We start from the raw sequence: 19,527 nt of genomic DNA on the forward strand, positions 1-19,527 counted from the left end.
GATGCTCTGTGCCAGATGTCTTCAGGATGGACCCGCTCTGCTCTGCCGGGATACAGATAGAAGATGCCACCTGGATGAAGGTAGAAGAGGCTGCCTGGATGAAGACTTCTCGCCGCCTGGATGAGGACTTCGCCGTCTGGATGAAGATAGAAGAGGCCGCCTGGATGAAGACTTCTCGCCGCCTGGATGAAGATCGTTCAAGCAGGACTTCAAAAACTGTAAGTTGATCGTCAGGGGTTAGTGTTAGGTTTTTTTAAGGGTTTTTTTGGTGTTGTTTTTTTAGTTTAGGGTTTGGGCTTGTAAAAGAGCTAAATGCCCTTTTAAGGGCAATGCCCATCCAAATGCCATTTTCAGGGCAATTTGTAGCTTAGGTTTTTTTAGAGTTAGGTTTTTTATTTTGGGGGGTTGGTTGGGTGGTGGGTTTTACTAATGGCGGGGTCTTTGTATTGTTTTTTACAGGTAAAAAAACTGTTTAACTTTTAAGGGCTATTGGTAGTTTATTGTAGGCTAGGGTTTTTTTATTTTGGGTGGGCTTTTTTATTTTGATAGGGCTATTAGATTAGGTGTAATTCTTTTTTATTTTGGATAATTTCATTTGCTATTTATCTTAATTTAGTGTTTGTTATTTTTTGTAATTTTGTCTTTTTTATTTTTTGTAATTAGATTCTTTGTAATTTTTAGAGCAGTGTTAGGATTTTTTTAATGTGTATTTTAGTTTTATTTAATTGGTAGTTACATTTTAGTTTAATAATTATATTAGTTTAATTGTTAGTTTAAATTAACTTTTTTTAATTTGACAGGTAAGTTTTAATTTAATTTAAGATAAGGAAATTGTAATTGTAATCTAATGTTTGGGGGGCGTTAGGTTTAGGGGTTACTAGTTTAATTTAGTTTATTGCGATGTGGGGTACTTTTGGTTTAGGGGTTATTAGTTTACTTTAGTATATTTCATTGTGGGGGGGCTTGCGGTTTAGGGGTTATTAGGTTTATTATAGTGGCGGCGGTGTAAGGCTTAATAACTTTAGTATAGTGGGGGCGATTTGGGCGAAAGTAAACGTTTTCCTCAATACACAGCCTGACATTATACATCACAAACAACAGTTAATCAGTTATGATTATGTAAAAAAAATATGATGTTTTTAGATAGCTTCCCCAGCTAGAATGTACCGGTATGAATTTCTGTAGGGTTAATTTTACAAATGGGCACCAATTAAATTTAATTTGTAAATATTTATTTTAAAAAATTCCATTGCAAGGAAATATATTTTTCTTGTACTGTTTAAGTTCATAGTTATATATTGATTTTTATTTTGCTTTATTCTAAATTGTTTTCATCACTTGTTACGCTGCCGACTGCAGCTCAGGAAATATTTTTAAAACACATGTACAGAATATATTTACAATTTCAATTTATGTTGTAGTAATTATCAATTTAAGGGGACAATATACTGCAAAATAGTTTTCCCATAAAAAATGTTTTAATGACTTGTTATACGAGCAGCAGAGTATAAAATATATGAGAAGTTATTTTCCTTTAGGTTTATTGTAGTAAATGAAATAGCAAAAGGTTTGCAGGGAGAGCATTCCACATTAGCTTATCTGTAATTATTTACCCACACTATTCCTTGTCTTATTTCTCACAGTTTATTTAAAAAACAATTAATAGAGAGAACAATGGAGGTGAACATTTTCAGTATCTCTCTGTCACACCCCTACTAGGATCATGATTTTATCTAAAACCTCTAGTTTTAAATAACCCATATTTAAATTACTAAAAATGTTCAGTGTTGGTGAGGATATAGAAACAAAACACTTCTGCACTCCTAATGTTGCAGCAAATACACGTTCAATTACTTAAAATATATAGTCCTTTATTTGTACAAATTTAAAAACAAAATTATGTAGAAATAATCCATAAAAACAAGCACGTAGATATCCAGTGATATTCCTGGTCAAATGGAGCACAACATTCCAAAAAATAAGATCCTTAGATACAACATGTCTATGTGTAAACAATCTTGTAAACATTGCATAATTTAACATTGAATTTAATAGAATAAGCTAACATCTATAATGGAATTTAGACCATATGTAATTTGAAAATCTAAATGACCTCTCGCTGGTTGAGAAGTTGCTCTTGTCCCCACCTCTCATGTGTCTAGGTACCTGTTCTATGGCAATAGGAGTGTTATAATCTTGATTTTCTATGCCCCTCAAATGCTCAAGAATTCTGTCTCTAAGGGCACTTTTTGTGTGCCCAACATATTGGATGTTAAAACCCACCTCATGTTAATAAATATATAACGTGTGGTGTTACATGTGAAGTTAAATCTGATTTTGTAATTATGTCCTTTTTTTTGTAGATGAAAAGCTATCACCTTGTATGATGTGTGTACAAGTTTTACATGTTTTTCTTCTGCATTTATTGCAATCTACTTTTTGAATATCCAAATATTTGTTTTTGCTTGAAGTAGCATAGAAGGAGAAAAAATATTTCTAAGAGTTTTGGCCATTCAATGGTGGGGATTACAACAGGCAAAAACAGTTGTTGCAAATGTTACAATAAAGGTAAATTAGCTATTTGTAATATATATATATATATATATATATATATATATATATATATATATATATACAGATAGATAGATAGATAGATAGATAGATAATTGGGAAAACATCACAGTACACTCTTTTCATTAAATACACGTATTGTTACAAGACTGATATTAAACACACCTTTTACACAAGTCTTGGAACTTACTTTATCAATGGTCTCAAATATATTAGTTGCTGCTCCACGACCGGAAGCGAAGGCCTGTAAGCAAGGAGATGCCTGACCAAGATTTAAAGCACCGACCAATACTCCAAAAAATACCTTTAGGAAGATAATACAAAAAAGAAGAGCATACATTTATTCACCATTCCTGTAAAACAATGATTCAGTTAACATAAATTTCCAGATAATTAAGATATATTGGCCCCAAATATTATTTGACAGACGGACAAGAATTCTGACTTGGCAACTTGTCCTCCATCCTTCGCAATGAATGGGCAGCGGATGCTATACGTCCACTGCCCGCTGTACCATGGCATAAAGACTCCATGTTCAACACCAATCATGAGAGAGCAAGTCCTCTCAAACACCCCAAACAAGCAGCTAAATGGGAATGGAATGGAGAATCTCATCAAGAAGTGATACATTATTTATTAGTCTTCCTTGTGTGTTTGCTTGCACCATATTCATGTCAGGTTATATTAAACTTTAATGATTCATTTTACAATTTTAAAACAATTGATTTCTTTTATCAAATTCTCTATTTTTCTCATAGTATCCTGTGTTGAAACTTAGCTTCTTTCCCCGAGAGCATACTGAAGTAGGCTCAGGAACGTGCATGTGTCTTGTGTACTATATCAATAACATTGTTAAAAACATTGTTGTAAACACTGTTGCCATATATAAATAAATCAATTAATTAATTAAAAGTACTTTTGGAAACATTTTCTGTGTTACAAGATGTTAAAAGACTATTGAGATTCATATGAAGATTAATATAAAAAGTAAATTATTTAAAGATAGGAAAATCCCAGTACTGTAAGTTATTTTATGTTTGGCATAAATATCTGCACAATTTTTCATTATGCCAATTTATTAAATCTTCTCACAGTTAGCTGTAAGTCATAGCTTATCTGGCTGTTGTATTTATTTCCTGTTATTCATACACAAAACAAAAAGGAATATCATATTGCTTTGAAACTCATATAAAAGATAATATTATTATAGAATGTACACAGTTCTAAAGCTATTTTCCAGAAATGTTCCACTAAAATCTTAATTAAATATTGATAAAGGTTGAGCGAGTAATATGTACTCGTATTACAAGTTGAAAGTAAATGCAATCCCGCAAACGCAATCGCATTTACCACTCAAACTTTTGAGTTTGTCCGGAGGAAACAGGGGAACTAAACCTATTAAATCCTAGCCCGCCACCCCCCACATGGCAAACTATCTCTTCACACTATTAACCCCTAAACCAACACACCCCACCACAAAGTAAAGCACTACACTATTAACCCCTAAACTTTCAGCCACTAACATAGAGTTAGGTTGTTGTTTTTTGAGGTCAGTTTTTTTTTTAACATTATGGTTAGTTTTTTTAATCTGGGCAGCAAAAGAGTGCCTTTTCAGGACACTTTTTAGAATAAGTTGCATTTATTTTTATTGTTTGATCACTTTAGGGCAATGCCCTACAAAAGGCTGTTTAGTTTAAATTTTTGTTATTATTTTGGGTGGGTTTTATAATTTTTATTTTAGAATAGGCATAACCTATTGGGGTTTTACATTTTTTTTAAGCAATGTAATTTTTTTTTTTTTTTGGATATGGTAGTTTTTTTTAGTTTTTCTTTTTACAATAGTGGTAGGTTGTTGTTTTTTTAGAGGTAAGATTTTTTTTACAGGTAGTTAGATTTTTTGTTTGTAAAGCTAGGGTTAGTCTATTTTGGTTTAACTTAGGGGGTGTTAGGTTAGGGGGTTTAGATGTTAGTTTGTTACTTTGCGATGTTGGGGGCTTCTGGTTTAGGGGTTAATAGTGTAGGTTACTATGGGGCAGTAGGTTATCGCATGCACGATAGTGTAGGTTTGGCTTTTTGCGACAGTCGGGTTAGCCCAGGAGCGATAAGTTTCACTTTCAACTCATAATATCAGTGCAACCCGAGTCACGCAAAAGGTTTACCGCTAGCGCCATTAGCGATCTAGTGAAAGCACTAGTCAGCACTCCACTTGCAATCTGGCCCTTTATGGGGCATAACATTTTAAGATTAATGTCCCTTTAAATAGGGAATTCTAATTCATTACATCAATAGATTTATGCATTACTGACTACATTTTTTTTTATTTTTGAACCCTGACAAATAGGTTAAATGCATCCTGTTCAGGACCTGTAAGCATTCCTGGTTCTGAGCTGGACACAGCTGCTCAGCAAGCCAGTAAGAGGCAGCAAGATTTAGCCGCCACCGTTGTTGTCTTCCAAGCAGTAGTGGTTCAATAGAGGTGCAGGGGGTGCCATGAACTTTCAAACACAGGTGTAGAACCCCTGTTGAGCTGCAAAAGGCTCCATATATTATGTCTGCATACTTTTTCAATTAGCTCCCAAATATTAGGTTCTATAGCTGAAACAGCTTCCAAGCACAACTTTACCTCTGTTTAACCACTGTTTGAGGCTTAAACCCAAAGGGCCAGAATACAAGTGGCACGCTATTTAGCACTTTTTCTCAAGCGTAAGCTTCACTAGAAGTAAGCTTTCTTGCGTGTGTCATGTAGCACGTGTATTGTTGTAAGTTGAAAGTAAAGTTTGTGCACAAGCGAAACCCGAAGTTCAAAAACCAAAGGACTTTGAATATCACGGCCGAGTCAACTTATTCTCCCCTATAGACTTCAATAGAGAACGCAGAAGAAAAAAAATCGAACATTTAACCCAACAGGAGCTATTTATTTTCTATGTGAAGAACATAGGAATGTAAAATATGCGCAACACTTTTTGTGTTTCACAATTTATCTCTAACGCAGTGGAGGGTTAGCAAACATGAAAAATTACTAATCTTAAAATGTGTTCTTGAAATATTAAATTTTAAATATTAAAAATAATATTACAAATTATCATACATACTGTAATTTATATATACCTGTATATATATTCTATGGAATTTTTTACTGTATGAATAATAATTTTTAATAATAATTAATAATTTGTAATACATATATATATTTAGACATGCATAAGTATGTATATACTGTATACAATATAGCCCTTCAAACAGTCATACACCTTGTCATTTACCATATACCATTTAACCCTTATAACTTTAAAAAAAAAAAATATTTATATGAATAATTGTTATCAGATGGTGTTTATATGAGTGTAACTGTAATTTAAATGTATTCATGTTGTGCTTAGTGCAACTTTTTATTTGTTAACACCACCCTCTATACATGGTTTTGAATCATGCTAACCAGACGAGCATAAAAAGCTCTTGCAATCACATTTATTTTCAACTTGTAATACGAGCGTTTTTTCTGTTGTGCACAAAAAGACGATATTGCTTGCGTGCACCATTTCTAATCTAGCCCATATTAAGCTGGAGTCAATAATGCAAAAAAACACATGGTCTAACGAATTTGAGCTTTTATTTTCTATGTCTGCATGTCCCTTTAACAGGACTGCACTTTATTGATAGCAATACAGGGAGTGCAAAATTATTAGGCAAGTTGTATTTTTGAGGATTAATGTTATTATTGAACAACAACCATGTTCTCAATAAACCCAAAAAACTCATTAATATCAAAGCTGAATATTTTTGGAAGTAGTTTTTAGTTTGTTTTTAGTTTTAGCTATTTTAGGGGGATATCTGTGTGTGCAGGTGACTATTACTGTGCATAATAATTAGTCAACTTAACAAAAAACAAATACTGTATATACCCATTTCAATTATTTATTTTTACCAGTGAAACCAATATAACATCTCAACATTCACAAATATACATTTCTGACATTCAAAAACAAAACAAAAACAAATCAGTGACCAATATAGCCACCTTTCTTTGCAAGGACACTCAAAAGCCTGCCATCCATGGATTCTGTCAGTGTTTTGATCTGTTCACCATCAACATTGCGTGCAGCAGCAACCACAGCCTCCCAGACACTGTTCAGAGAGGTGTACTGTTTTCCCTCCTTGTAAATCTCACATTGGATGATGGACCACAGGTTCTCAATGGGGTTCAGATCAGGTGAACAAGGAGGCCATGTCATTAGATTTTCTTCTTTTATACCCTTTCTTGCCAGCCACGCTGTGGAGTACTTGGACGCGTGTGATGGAGCATTGTCCTGCATGAAAATCATGTTTTTCTTGAAGGATGCAGACTTCTTCCTGTACCACTGCTTGAAGAAGGTGTCTTCCAGAAACTGGCAGTAGGACTGGGAGTTGAGCTTGACTCCATCCTCAACCCGAAAAGGCCCCACAAGCTCATCTTTGATGATACCAGCCCAAACCAGTACTCCACCTCCACCTTGCTGGTGTCTGAGTCGGACTGGAGCTCTCTGCCCTTTACCAATCCAGCCACGGGCCCATCCATCTGGCCCATCAAGACTCACTCTCATTTCATCAGTCCATAAAACCTTATAAAAATCAGTCTTGAGATATTTCTTGGCCCAGTCTTGACGTTTCAGCTTGTGTGTCTTGTTCAGTGGTGGTCGTCTTTCAGCCTTTCTTACCTTGGCCATGTCTCTGAGTATTGCACACCTTGTGCTTTTGGGCACTCCAGTGATGTTGCAGCTCTGAAATATGGCCAAACTGGTGGCAAGTGGCATCTTGGCAGCTGCACGCTTGAGTTTTCTCAGTTCATGGGCAGTTATTTGATTGTTCGATGATCACGCTTCAGAAGCTTTGCAATTTTAAGAGTGCTGCATCCCTCTGCAAGATATCTCACTATTTTTGACTTTTCTGAGCCTGTCAAGTCCTTCTTTTGACCCATTTTGCCAAAGGAAAGGAAGTTGCCTAATAATTATGCACACCTGATATAGGGTGTTGATGTCATTAGACCACACCCCTTCTCATTACAGAGATGCACATCACCTAATATGCTTAATTGGTAGTAGGCTTTCGAGCCTATATAGCTTGGAGTAAGACAACATGCATAAAGAGGATGATGTGGTCAAAATACTCATTTGCCTAATAATTCTGCACTCCCTGTATATTATACCATCTTCTTCAATGGGTTTTGTCATTTGTCTTTAAAACCACATGAGCCTCACATATTGTAAAGAAGATTACCTGCAAAAGGTTTCCAGGAGAGTATTCCTCTTCCTCAAGGACCAACTTTGAACCATACCAGAAGGCCAGAGCGTAGCAAAGAAATATAATAAACCACATATATCCAGTAAAGAATCCCATAATCACTCCTTTCCTTATTCCCCAGCGCTGGGCATACACCAGGTTTTTGTCATATCTAAATGAAGATGAAACAATGAAAAATACTAAGCACTCATTTGGTTATTGTGCAACATAAACACAATTACATAGGTACACACCATATTTAAAAAAAACCCAACAACTAATTAACTGTTTCACTGCTGAGCCGCTAAAAAAATCTGACCTTAGAGGGAACACTGGTTACTGGAACACTGGTTACTGGACATGTAGTCAGAAGTGTAGTTAGTCACTATTTGATATGCCCTTTTGCTAACACAGGATTACCCTGCTGAACATTTTTGTAGACATTTTGTTACATTTAAAGTGATGGCAAACTTTACATGCTTTAAAATTAAATCCAGAATAAAAGGGATATTTTAGATGGACTTTAATTGATCACTTCTAATAAGGATGCGCTGTAACTTGCTTTTTAATCTAGCCATTCTAATACCCTGTGCTCCGGCCGCCCACATCAAAACTCATCTTTTTTGTGAGCTGTTCTCCAATCAGCACTTTAGTCATACAACACTTTTTATTTTAGCTAGAGCACCAATTGGAAAACAGTCAGCTCACAAAAAATATGAGTTTTGAAGTGGGCAGCTGGAGCGTGTGGTATTAGAATGGGACTGCTAGAATAAAATGTAAGTTACAGCACATCTTTATTTAAATATGATCACTTAAAACAGACATCCTCATACTTGGCCCTTCATAGGTTTTGGAACTACATTTCCCATGATGCTCAGACAGCTTATATGCTGGCTGAGCATCATGGAAAATGTAGTTCCAATACCTCTGAAGGGCCAAGTTTGAGAATGTCTGACTTAAAATCTGGACCTAATTTAAAAACATGTAAAGTTTATCATTACTTTAAGAATAAAATAGCTAACTGAAAATTAGCTTGTCTAAGGTTCAGCTTTTCATATAAGCACATATACTATAATTAGTATTTATTGAAACAGACAGGTTAATACGTACCAAGATAAAATTAAGTTTATGTTTATTAACTAGTATAATTGTTCAAACAGCTACAATATTCTATTCCTGATTTATGGTTCCGATGTTACTATACTAGATTAGAAGTGGAGTGCAGGGTCCATATTGCAGTCCTGTACTAAGAATAGCTCACAATCTGGTATTATAAGTGAATGGTAAAAGATTTACCAGAGGATCTTAGTGTGGACAACATTTTGTACACTATACTTTAAGTAGATAGCACAGGGTGCACTATTATACCTCATATTAAAGGTGGTGAGTTATGTGTTTCACTGAAGATGCTGGAAAATTTAGCGCTTTTGGAGAACTGAAGTACAGTGCTAAGGCTAGAATATATGCATAATAAAACACATGCATAATATATTAAAATAAATGAGTTCACTCACTGAAGTAAATGTTTTAACAGTGATTTAAAGGGATATGCTTTGTGATAAGGTGTTGGACTGGGAATCCAAAATCATAATTTGGCAACTTTGTAGATTAATTTTAATTTTATTTTTACATGGGCAAGAATAGGGCTATTCCAAGTATGGTTAAATATTCAAATCATTTTTTAATTCTCTACTTGTAGAACAAGGGATCCATTTATCAACTGGTGGGTGGACAAGGATTGCAGTCAGGAACCTCATCCGCCCGACCTTGCAGTGAGCAGGCAGCACCCGCTGCCAACATTTAACAGGCCAATTGCACGTAAGCTGGAGCTTTCAATCATCCGAATCAGATCAAATTGGGATGATTGAAATCTGCTACATTTTAGGTAGCAGAGAGGTTAAGTAGCAACTTGATAACTGAAGCCCCAGGACTTTCTTAAAATTCTTTACAATTTTATTTTAAAAACCAACCGTAATATCATTTATTTAAAGGCTTTTAAGCCTTAGCACACCTTCGGCTTAGAGCTCACGCGATAGCCGACATGAGGTTTTCAGCATCCCCCATAATAAGCTTACTATGCTTGAGCTAATATTTTACTTTTACCTTGTAATACAAGCACAAAAATAATACTAATTTAACTTGAGCGGTGTAAGCACACAATTGCACTAATATTTTTGTACTCCATTTCTAATCTAAGCCATTGGTGTTAGTTAGTTAGTTAGTTAAGTGTTAGTTAGCCATCAGTGTTCTGTTAACTGAGTTAGATATATCTGTATGTAAATCTGTATTCTATACCTACAAATATACAGTCTACTTGACATCACTACAAATAGAGAAAATATATATTGAATGTATCCTGCTTTCATATTACAAACCTTTCAACTTCTTTGAGCTCTCCTCCAAAAGCAGCCACTGTCCTGATACCCGAAAGTACTTCATCAGCAACAGCACCAGCTTTGGCATAAGCTCGCAACTCTCTGCCAGTAAGTTTTGCTACAGCCTACAGACAAGGGGAAATAAATAACACAAAAAAAGCAAGGATATGTTACACAAATATTTAGGTACTCAATGGTACAAAACAAGAACCCCATTTTGCTAACATATACATTTTATTGTTATTATTCATACTTGTTATCATACAAAATAACGAATGAAAACAAATAAACCCAATGAAAACAAATACATTTTTTTATGTGCATAAGAAATTAATCACTGTATTGCAAAAGAACTTCAATAAAGATAAAAATAAAAATAATTTTGTTAGCAAAATTTGCATTATTATTTTCCAGTCCTGAGGTACATCCTTTAAAAAGTCTCTTGAGTGTTGTTTATATTATCTCCATATGCTCATACTAAATATAATTAAAGCTGAATTGGTTTTTACCCATCTTATTTAATATGACATTTCCGTTTGCAATTTTGCGGCCATGGTATCGCACCTAGAAGGACTCTTTAAGAGCTCTGGTTTGGGTAAAATTCACCATAATACTATTTCATTCTCTATATGACAATTCATATATTGCTGATGTAATATGCCTGACGACTTTCTGAACAGATGCTGCCACACAATGCATAATGGTGTATATTTGTACATATATATAACACAATGAGATTGTTTACTTAACCCTACATAACTAATGCAAAATACTTGTACTAAAATTCCTATATTTTAATTAAAATCACTTTGTGGGTTTCTTACCAGCGCCATTAGAGCAGCTCCAATACCAATCAGAGGGCTTACTGCAATAATGACCAAGGTTAATTTCCAGCCATTGACAAATCCTAACAGGAAGCCAAACAGGAATGTCGTAAATCTCTGAATAAAGATTCCCACTTGATCAGCAATAGCATCATTAATTTTATTTATATCACTGCAAAAAAAAAGATACACTGCAATTACAAGCAAACAGTACTTCTTTCATGCATTAATTTAACAACTTAATTTGTTAGTCTGTCCTGATGAGAATGTAGATCTTTAATTAACTGACAAAACCATCTAAACGTTGTGATTCAAAATGATCTGTCATCCACATGAAAGGTCATCTTCCAAACATGTTTTTTCCTGAGGTAAATGCTGTTTAAATTAATCTTAAATGAATACAGCTGTATCAATAACATAATTTCTGCCAAGGCTCACTTGCTTGTAGGTACAAATACTCAAGGTCAGAAAAAGGGAACATAGCTAAATGTAACTTATCAACCAATTAGCAGGAAGTGCCTATCAGTGAATGAGCATTAGCAGGAAGTGCCTGTCAGCCAATGAGCATTAGCAGGAAGTTCATATCACCCAATGAGCATTAGCAGAAAGTGCCTATCAGTGAATGAGCATTAGCAGGAAGAAGCTGTAAGTGAATGACCATTAATCAGAAGTAGCTATCAGTTAGTTGGCATTAGTAGATAGCATTTATCACTCCATGAACATTTGTAGGGAGTACATATGAGCGAATGAACCTTTGCTGGAAGTAAACAACTGATACAGATTAGCTTCAAGTTAAAGGGACAGTTTACATTAAAATTGTTATTATTTAAAACAATAGATAATGAGGCCCATTTATCAAGCTCCATATGGAGCTTGTGGGCCAGTGTTTCTGGCGAGTCTTCAGACTCGCCAGAAACAGCAGTTATCAAGCAGCGGTCTAAAGACCGTTGATCCATAACCCTGTCCGTCTGCTCTGAGCAGGCGGACAGACATCGCCGAAAATCAACCCAATCAAGTACGATCGGGTTGATTGACAGCCCCCTGCTGGCAGCCGATTGGCCGTGAATCTGCAGGGGGCGGCGTTGCACCAGCAGCTCACAAGAGCTGCTGGTGCAATGCTGAATACCGAGAGCGTATTGCTCTACGCATTCAGCGAGGTCTGGCGGACCTGATCTGCAATGTCGGATCAGGTCCGCCAGACCTTTGATAAATATCCCCCAATGTCTTTACTACCCATTCCCCGGCTTTGCAAAACCAGCATTGCTAGACTCTATAACATTTAAAACTCTAAATTTCTGCCTGTTTCAAAGGCTCTATTGACAGCCTCTTAATCACATGCTTTTGTATTTGCTTTTCACAACAGGATACTGCTAGTTCATGTGGGCCATATAGATAAAATGTGTTCAAGCTCGAGAAGTTATTTAAGATTTAGCACAACAGTACTAACGCAAGTCAATAAATAATAAATACAAAGTCATGTGATCAGGGGGCTGTCAGAAGATGCTTAGATACAAGGTAATTAGAAAGGTAAAAAGTATATTAATATAATTGTGTTGGTTATGCAAAACTGGGGAATGGGTAATAAAGGGATTATTCTACACAATTCTATTGTAGACTGTCCCTTTAACTTTAAGCAGTTTCCTTTTACCTTACATTTGTACATTTGCATACACATCGCCATGAAAATATGGTTCTCCTTCCCATTTGTGAAAGAAAAAAGTAAAGTGTCCCTTTACCGTGTTTAATATAAACAATTGCTGGCATATAAAGTACTTACTCAGACATACGGGTATTCAGTTCACCTACTGAAGTGCAGTCAAACCACCCTATTTCCATCCTCATCACTTTTCTAAAGTACATCTTTCGTATTCTCTGAATCTGACGAGCTGCGGCAGTCACCCAAAAACAAATCTATAGAAGACATGAGTATGGTATGGTATGGTAGAGAATTGGTATGGTATGGTATATAATTATTTGAAAAGAAGAACCTGTGTAGTTTACTTCTTATTTGTATTAAATACATTTTATTGGTAGCCATGTCACCTTAGCAATATTGTGTGCTACTTTTATTTCTAGGTCCTATTATTAATATTAATAGTAGTATAATCACTTGCAAATTAGAGGACCTCAATTGAAGAGGGAATTCTTACCTTTTAAATAAAGGGTTTCATCCCCAAAAATACAAACCAGGGAGTTTTAATAGCACCTCATCCATAACAAACTCCCTTGTGCCTAAAGGTATAGGGAATGATCATATCTGACAATGATCATCTGTGTCCTAAGGAACAAGTGATAGCTTATTTGAAAGCAAGGGTTTTACCCTTAAATGATGGTTCACTCTGAGTCATACAGGATGGAGATAAGGGCTGCATTACACCGCCTATCACCTGCAGGAGCCATGATATTGATTACTTAAGATGGCCCTTTTGTACCACAAGCAATGTTTTAATGCATCTGAAAAGCAGACACATCATCATTATGTGTAATTCCATAATACTTCACATAATAATGCCATCAAGTAAAAACCACCATTGAGGTACCAAGAATGAGAACAGAACATTCCACATTCCTTTTTCACACAGCAAAATAGATCACATGACAAATGCTCTACACAGCAAAATAAATCACATGACATTTCCCTGATGTCTGAAATGGTCCATGAATAGTCTAATAGTCTAAAATGGGGAAATGTACTACTTACTTGAACGTATCCAAGAATTAGGACTGAGCATCCAATTCCTGCATAATAACTTGCAAATCTTGTCATTTCCTTTTCAATATCCAACATTCTGTTAAGAAATATGGAAAGTGTTTCAACATTTTGCTTAAAACAGGGTCTAGTGCAAACCACAGATGCATGGTTCAGTAAACATTAACTAACAATTAGACATTTAACCATATCTTTTGGACCACATTTTGCCAGAGTGGCCTTTAATAAGCTTTTCACAAAATGTACTGAAGCTCTCCCTGGAAGCAAAGGAGTTGTCATTTAAAATATACCATAATATATACCAGAATGTTTTCCTTTAGAGTAAAACTTACCCACAACTTAAAGTCTCATTTTCTTCTTGAAATGTTCCATCAATCCACACAATTGTGTTGTTTGTGCATGTCTTGTTGGGATTTCTAAGTTCTTGTAATTCTACATCATACATTATAAATGTGTCTATCATCACACCAAAGACAAGCAGCATGCAAGGCTGAGCTGCTCCATGAATTACTGCACAAAGTCCTCCAAAAACCATCATCACCTTTTCCGAGCAGGAAGAAAATCTAAACTGGAGAAGCATGAATCGTATTATTTTATTTTTAGTTCCACTCATATCAACTAGCAATTGCTAATGATCTGCTAAGTAATCTGTCTGTCTATCTACCTGTCTATCTATCTTTCATCTCTTTATCTATCTATCTATCTATCTATCTATCTATCTATCATCTATCTATCATCTATCTATCTATCTCCATATAACCTATGAAAAGCTTAGAGTCATGAAATGACTTGAGCAGAGGAGAGAGAAGGCAGAAGGAGTGAGCATCTTTTTTCTTTCTATAAATGCTTTATCTAATAGTTTGTAGTGTTCTGCTTCTGTAACAGAAGAGACCATGATGGACAAATAAGGTAAGGGTACAGTATTTGATTGTACAAACTTTTTAATTTTCCTCTGTTGAAAGGTAAGTGTGTGCTTAATTTAACTATAGTTTTTTAATGAAACATATTTTGTGTAAATATGAAAAAAGCTTGGCAATCTTTCCATAATATCTCATACATCCATTCAGAATAAGACACTGGCACGATAACTGATCAGTTAAATACTGTCTAAGAATCTTAAAAGTGTGTGTAGATCTTTTCACCCGATGAAACTTACACATTTAGGGGCATATTGATCAATCTGTGTATGGAAACAGATGTAATCAAGAAGTTATGAAGCAGCGGTCTAAAGAACACTGCTCCATAACTTGTCCGCCTGCTCTGATGCGTCGGACAGAAATCAACCCAAATACGATCGGGTTGATTGACAACCCCTGCTAGCAGCGATTGTCCGCGAATCTGAAGGGAGCGGTATTGCACCTGCAGTTCACAAGAACTGCTGGTGCAATGATAAATGCCGACAGCGTATGTCATCAGCATTTATCAATGGGCAGCGATGTGCAGTGGACATGATACGCTACTTTGTATCATGTCCGCTCACACATTGTTAAATATGCCCCTTAAGCTCATAAAAAAGGCAGAGAAACGATTTGATAATGAACATCATGCGGCATATTTATCAAGCTCCGTGTTTCAAGGCTCGCCGGAAACAGACCTTATCAAGAAGTTATGAAGCAGCGGTCTAAAGACTGCTGCTCCATAACTTGTCTACCTGCTCTGATGCGGTGGACAGAAATCAACCCAATCGAATCGATTTGATAATGAACATCATGGGGCATATTTATCAAGCTCCGTGTTTCAAGGCTCGCCGGAAACAGACGTTATCAAGAAGTTATGAAGCAGCGGTCTAAAGACTGCTGCTCCATAACTTGTCTGCCTGCTCTGATGCGGTGGACAGAAATCAACCCAATCGAATACGATCAGTTTGATTGACACCCCCTGCTAGCGGTCGATTGGTCGCGAATCTGCAGTGGGCAGAATTGCACCAGCAGTGGACATGATACGCTACTTCATATTATGTCCGCTCGCACATTGTTAAATATGCCTCCATATGTTTTTATTGCAAATATATATTTTTATCCACTTGAATATTTGTCTAGAGTGAGTTAGGTGTATGACTTAAAGGCTTAAATAAGCAAATAGACACTATTTGTTTGGTTTAGGAAATTTGTAAATATACTTTGATCAAAGGGATCTAGTGTGATTCCATTCTTTACAGGTTATACTATTTTGTGCCATATATTTCTTTTACAGAATTGTTGTGGGTGTTGAAGCTTAAATCCAGAGCTTTTTGGGCAGAGGAGTGACCAGCTACCGGTATACAACCATGACTGATGCAAGAAGAAGTTTTTTTACTTCAATTGTATTTGTTCTACACAATCATGAGTTATATAATTGATAAAAGTGCGCTATAGTCTCATGTTTAAAAGTGGTTCTGAATTTATATATATGTGTGTGTATAGATATATATAATATATATATATATGCACGCAACTTCCAATCCACTAGATTACAAGTCGACTGCAGGGCACATGCGATATGGTTTTTGTTTAGTCTCCCTCGAGTATCTTCAGGCTCCCTAGCCTCACCAGGTGTTATGTTATTAAATAGTATTTAAAGGGACACTGAACCCACATTTTTTTCTTTCGTGATTCAGATAGAGCATTACATTTTAAGCAACTTTCTAATTTACTCCTATTATCTCTTGGTATCTTTATTTGAAATGCAAGAATGTAAGTTTAGATGCCGGCCCATTTTGGTGAACAACCTGGGTTGTTCTTGCTGATTGTTGAATAAATTCATCCACCAATTAAAAAGTGCTGTCCAGAGGTCTAAACCAAAAAAAAAAAAAGCTTTATTTTTCAAATAAAGATAGCAAGAGAATGAAGAAAAATTAAAAAAGGAGTAAATTAGAAAGTTGCTTAAAATCACATGCTCTATCTGAATCACGAAATAATTTTTTTTGGGTTCAGTGTCCCTTTAATAACATAAGGATTGGTGAGGCTAGAGAGCCTAAAGAAAAACATATTGCATGTGCGCTGCAGTCAGAGCACGACTTGTAATCTAGCCGAATGCACACAATCAGCTGCGATAAACCCCTTTATGCTTGCCCACAACAGATAGCGCTTATTTCAGTTCTTTTGACAGACTTGCCAAAGAGTGCCCTCTCATAAGTAACTCCATGGGCGTAAGCACAATGTTATCTATATGGCACACTAACACCCTCTAGCTGTGAAAAACTAACAAATGTATTGGGATAAGAGGCGGCCTTCAAGAGTTTAGAAATTATCATATGAGCCTACCTAGGTTTAGCTTTCAACTAAGAATACCAAGAGAAAAAAGCAAATTTGATAATTAAAGTAAATTGGAAAGTTGTTTAAAATTACATGCCCTATCTGAATCATAAAAGTGTCATTTTGACTAGACTCTCACTTCATTAACATGCTCCCACACCTGTACATTTGCTTGTTTTCTATGGAATATTGTCTGAGAAGCTAAGTAGAACTAATATATATATACAACTTACGCCAACCACATCCTCTAGAAAGTAAGCTAATTTACATTTGTAATAACATGCTTGATTTGTGAAGTGCTAAAAGATTATACTGTGATGATCCGAAAAAAGGCGCAATCCTTATAATATGTATCTTTTCATAACAGAAATTTTAAAAGCAACTCACGAGTCACATGGCTAATGAAAGCCTTGGCTAAATGAGTGCTTAGAAGATGAGTCTGAAGGGTCAATTTATTATTGGCCGATTTGGGCCAATTCACCTTGCTCCTTAACTCATATGCCACCTCTGAGGCTGCATACAGCAATCCACCCGATCTATATACAATCTACATACGATCGGGCTGATTGATATCCCCTGCTAGCGGCTGATTGGCCGCAAATCTGCAGGGGGCGGTATTGCACAAGCAGTTCACTAGAGCTGCTTGTGCAATGCTGAATACAGAAAGCGTATGCTGCCCGCATTCAGTGATGTTTGGCGGACATGATATGCTACAGCGTATAATGTTTGCTAGACTTTAATAAATTGACCCCTGAGGCTTCAACTTCCAACAAAAGTTTTTAATATTTATCATCTCCACATTAAATTAAGTTCTATATCCTTTTTATCTAGTACAACTCAAGATAGAATAAAAGGTTAGGATTTATGTTTTTATAGCATTTTATATTAACACAAGAAGTTTTGGGAATAAGTAGTTTATAATCTATTTTAAGCATTCGTCTTTAATATTTTTATAAGCTCTCTCAAATTTAGCATAATTGATACTGCTCTGAATAACGATTGAAAATGGTAATTTAACAATATGTAACTATCTATTTGTGTTCTTACCAGCTGAAAGAAGCCAACTCGCATTCCATCACTTTCCTTGTCCTTTGTTCTATTAAAGAAACATAAGAATGTACAGTATTAGACATTACTTCAAATATGCCTATTTATAGCATAATTATAAAAAAATAAGTCATACTTACTTTTTTTCTTTTTTTGATGAAGCGTTCCCATTTCCATAGGTATCACTGATATAAAAGAAATTGAAAATATTTTTGTATATTTTAGCATTAAATATTCAACCATATTAATAATATTAAATTGTGTAATTCAAATGTTATGATAATTAATGTACTGTTTTTCATTCAAATTGTCTTCTTCCAAGAATTTTAAAATGATTCTGATCATAGTGGATAACCGATACTAATAATTTGTTGGTTAATTTACAGGATCATATTGCATTTTTTGATTAATGGTTCTCTTAAAAATTAATCAAACTTCTTGTAATTTTTTTGTATTTAGCTTCTTATTAATTGCTTGTGATACTTACTTTTTCTTCAGAGTATCTGTCAAAAGAATTACAGATGATATAGTTAATTAAATCATGTAAAATATTTATGTGTTATTGTATTGTATGTTAGTATATCAGTTGTGTAATGTAAACTGCAAAGACTGCCACAAAGATACTAGCCAGAGTTATATTTAGCAAAATTACAAGGACATTCTAATGGAAAAATTACATATTTAAATTTGTTACCAAATGTCTCTTTTGCATTACTTACTCAAGATAACTATATATTTAACCACACAAAAGAATTAAACATATAGGTGAAATGCAGCTCGGACGCAGCAAACATTGCAGGTCCCAAGCAGGAAACCAAGAGATTAGTGGGCCATGTGTCTGCTGCTCCTCTGACTGTCTCACTGGTAGTTTCATGTTTGGGAGCTGCCAGAGGCGTAACTAGAAACCTCAGGGCCCCGGTGCAAGAATCCATGAAGGCCCCCCCCCCCAAAAAAAAGTGTTTGTTTTCTTTTCTCATTTTTTTTTTGCAACATGTAATACAGTAAAAAAAAAAAATCATCTCAAATTACACGTAAAATGAGAAAGGGACAAACACACCTGCACAGGATGGCCATTTTTGAAGGGGCTCATTAAGAGACACATATAAATATAATCTATACAGTCCAGGTGTGTGCACTCTCACTATCAAACCACAACAGCCAGGGTGCTATAAAAAAAACTCTGTAATATTATTAAGAAATAAGCACTCACTGTGACAAAAACTGTGTTCTTTATTGTGACGTTTCGGGACACAAGCAGTCCCTTCCTCTAACAAACAACTAGTGAGAAAATCAAGCCTTTTAAAGATCTTTTTAACCCTCCCCCTTATTTACAGCCAATCAAAGCTGCCCAAGTGGTTAACAAATCAGTGACATCATCTGTTTATATATACATATCGTTACATGCAAAAACATCAAATAATGTATATATCATAATGAGCAATAATGTGAGACTAATATAAATTGAGTAACTATATATGTTATGTAATATCATCATGATTGATCAAGTCTGA

General features: G+C 35.3%; 1 protein-coding gene across 1 annotated transcript in view; it reads right to left on the minus strand.

Moving 5' to 3' along the window:
• LOC128645411 (bile salt export pump) overlaps positions 1–19,527 on the minus strand; it is a 124,103-nt gene that overhangs the window by 81,471 nt on the left and 23,105 nt on the right. The window contains exons 3-12 of the mRNA XM_053698400.1: positions 18,504–18,519; positions 18,157–18,201; positions 18,017–18,065; positions 14,069–14,304; positions 13,728–13,815; positions 12,804–12,937; positions 11,027–11,198; positions 10,203–10,327; positions 7,825–7,999; positions 2,762–2,875 (exon numbers count right to left, since the gene is read on the minus strand). Of these exons, the coding sequence (XP_053554375.1) occupies positions 2,762–2,875; positions 7,825–7,999; positions 10,203–10,327; positions 11,027–11,198; positions 12,804–12,937; positions 13,728–13,815; positions 14,069–14,304; positions 18,017–18,065; positions 18,157–18,201; positions 18,504–18,519 (1,154 nt within the window). The remainder of the gene's footprint in view (positions 1–2,761; positions 2,876–7,824; positions 8,000–10,202; positions 10,328–11,026; positions 11,199–12,803; positions 12,938–13,727; positions 13,816–14,068; positions 14,305–18,016; positions 18,066–18,156; positions 18,202–18,503; positions 18,520–19,527) is intronic.

The sequence above is a fragment of the Bombina bombina genome, chromosome 1 (genome assembly GCF_027579735.1).
Source record: "Bombina bombina isolate aBomBom1 chromosome 1, aBomBom1.pri, whole genome shotgun sequence".
Taxonomy (NCBI): Eukaryota; Metazoa; Chordata; class Amphibia; order Anura; family Bombinatoridae; genus Bombina; species Bombina bombina.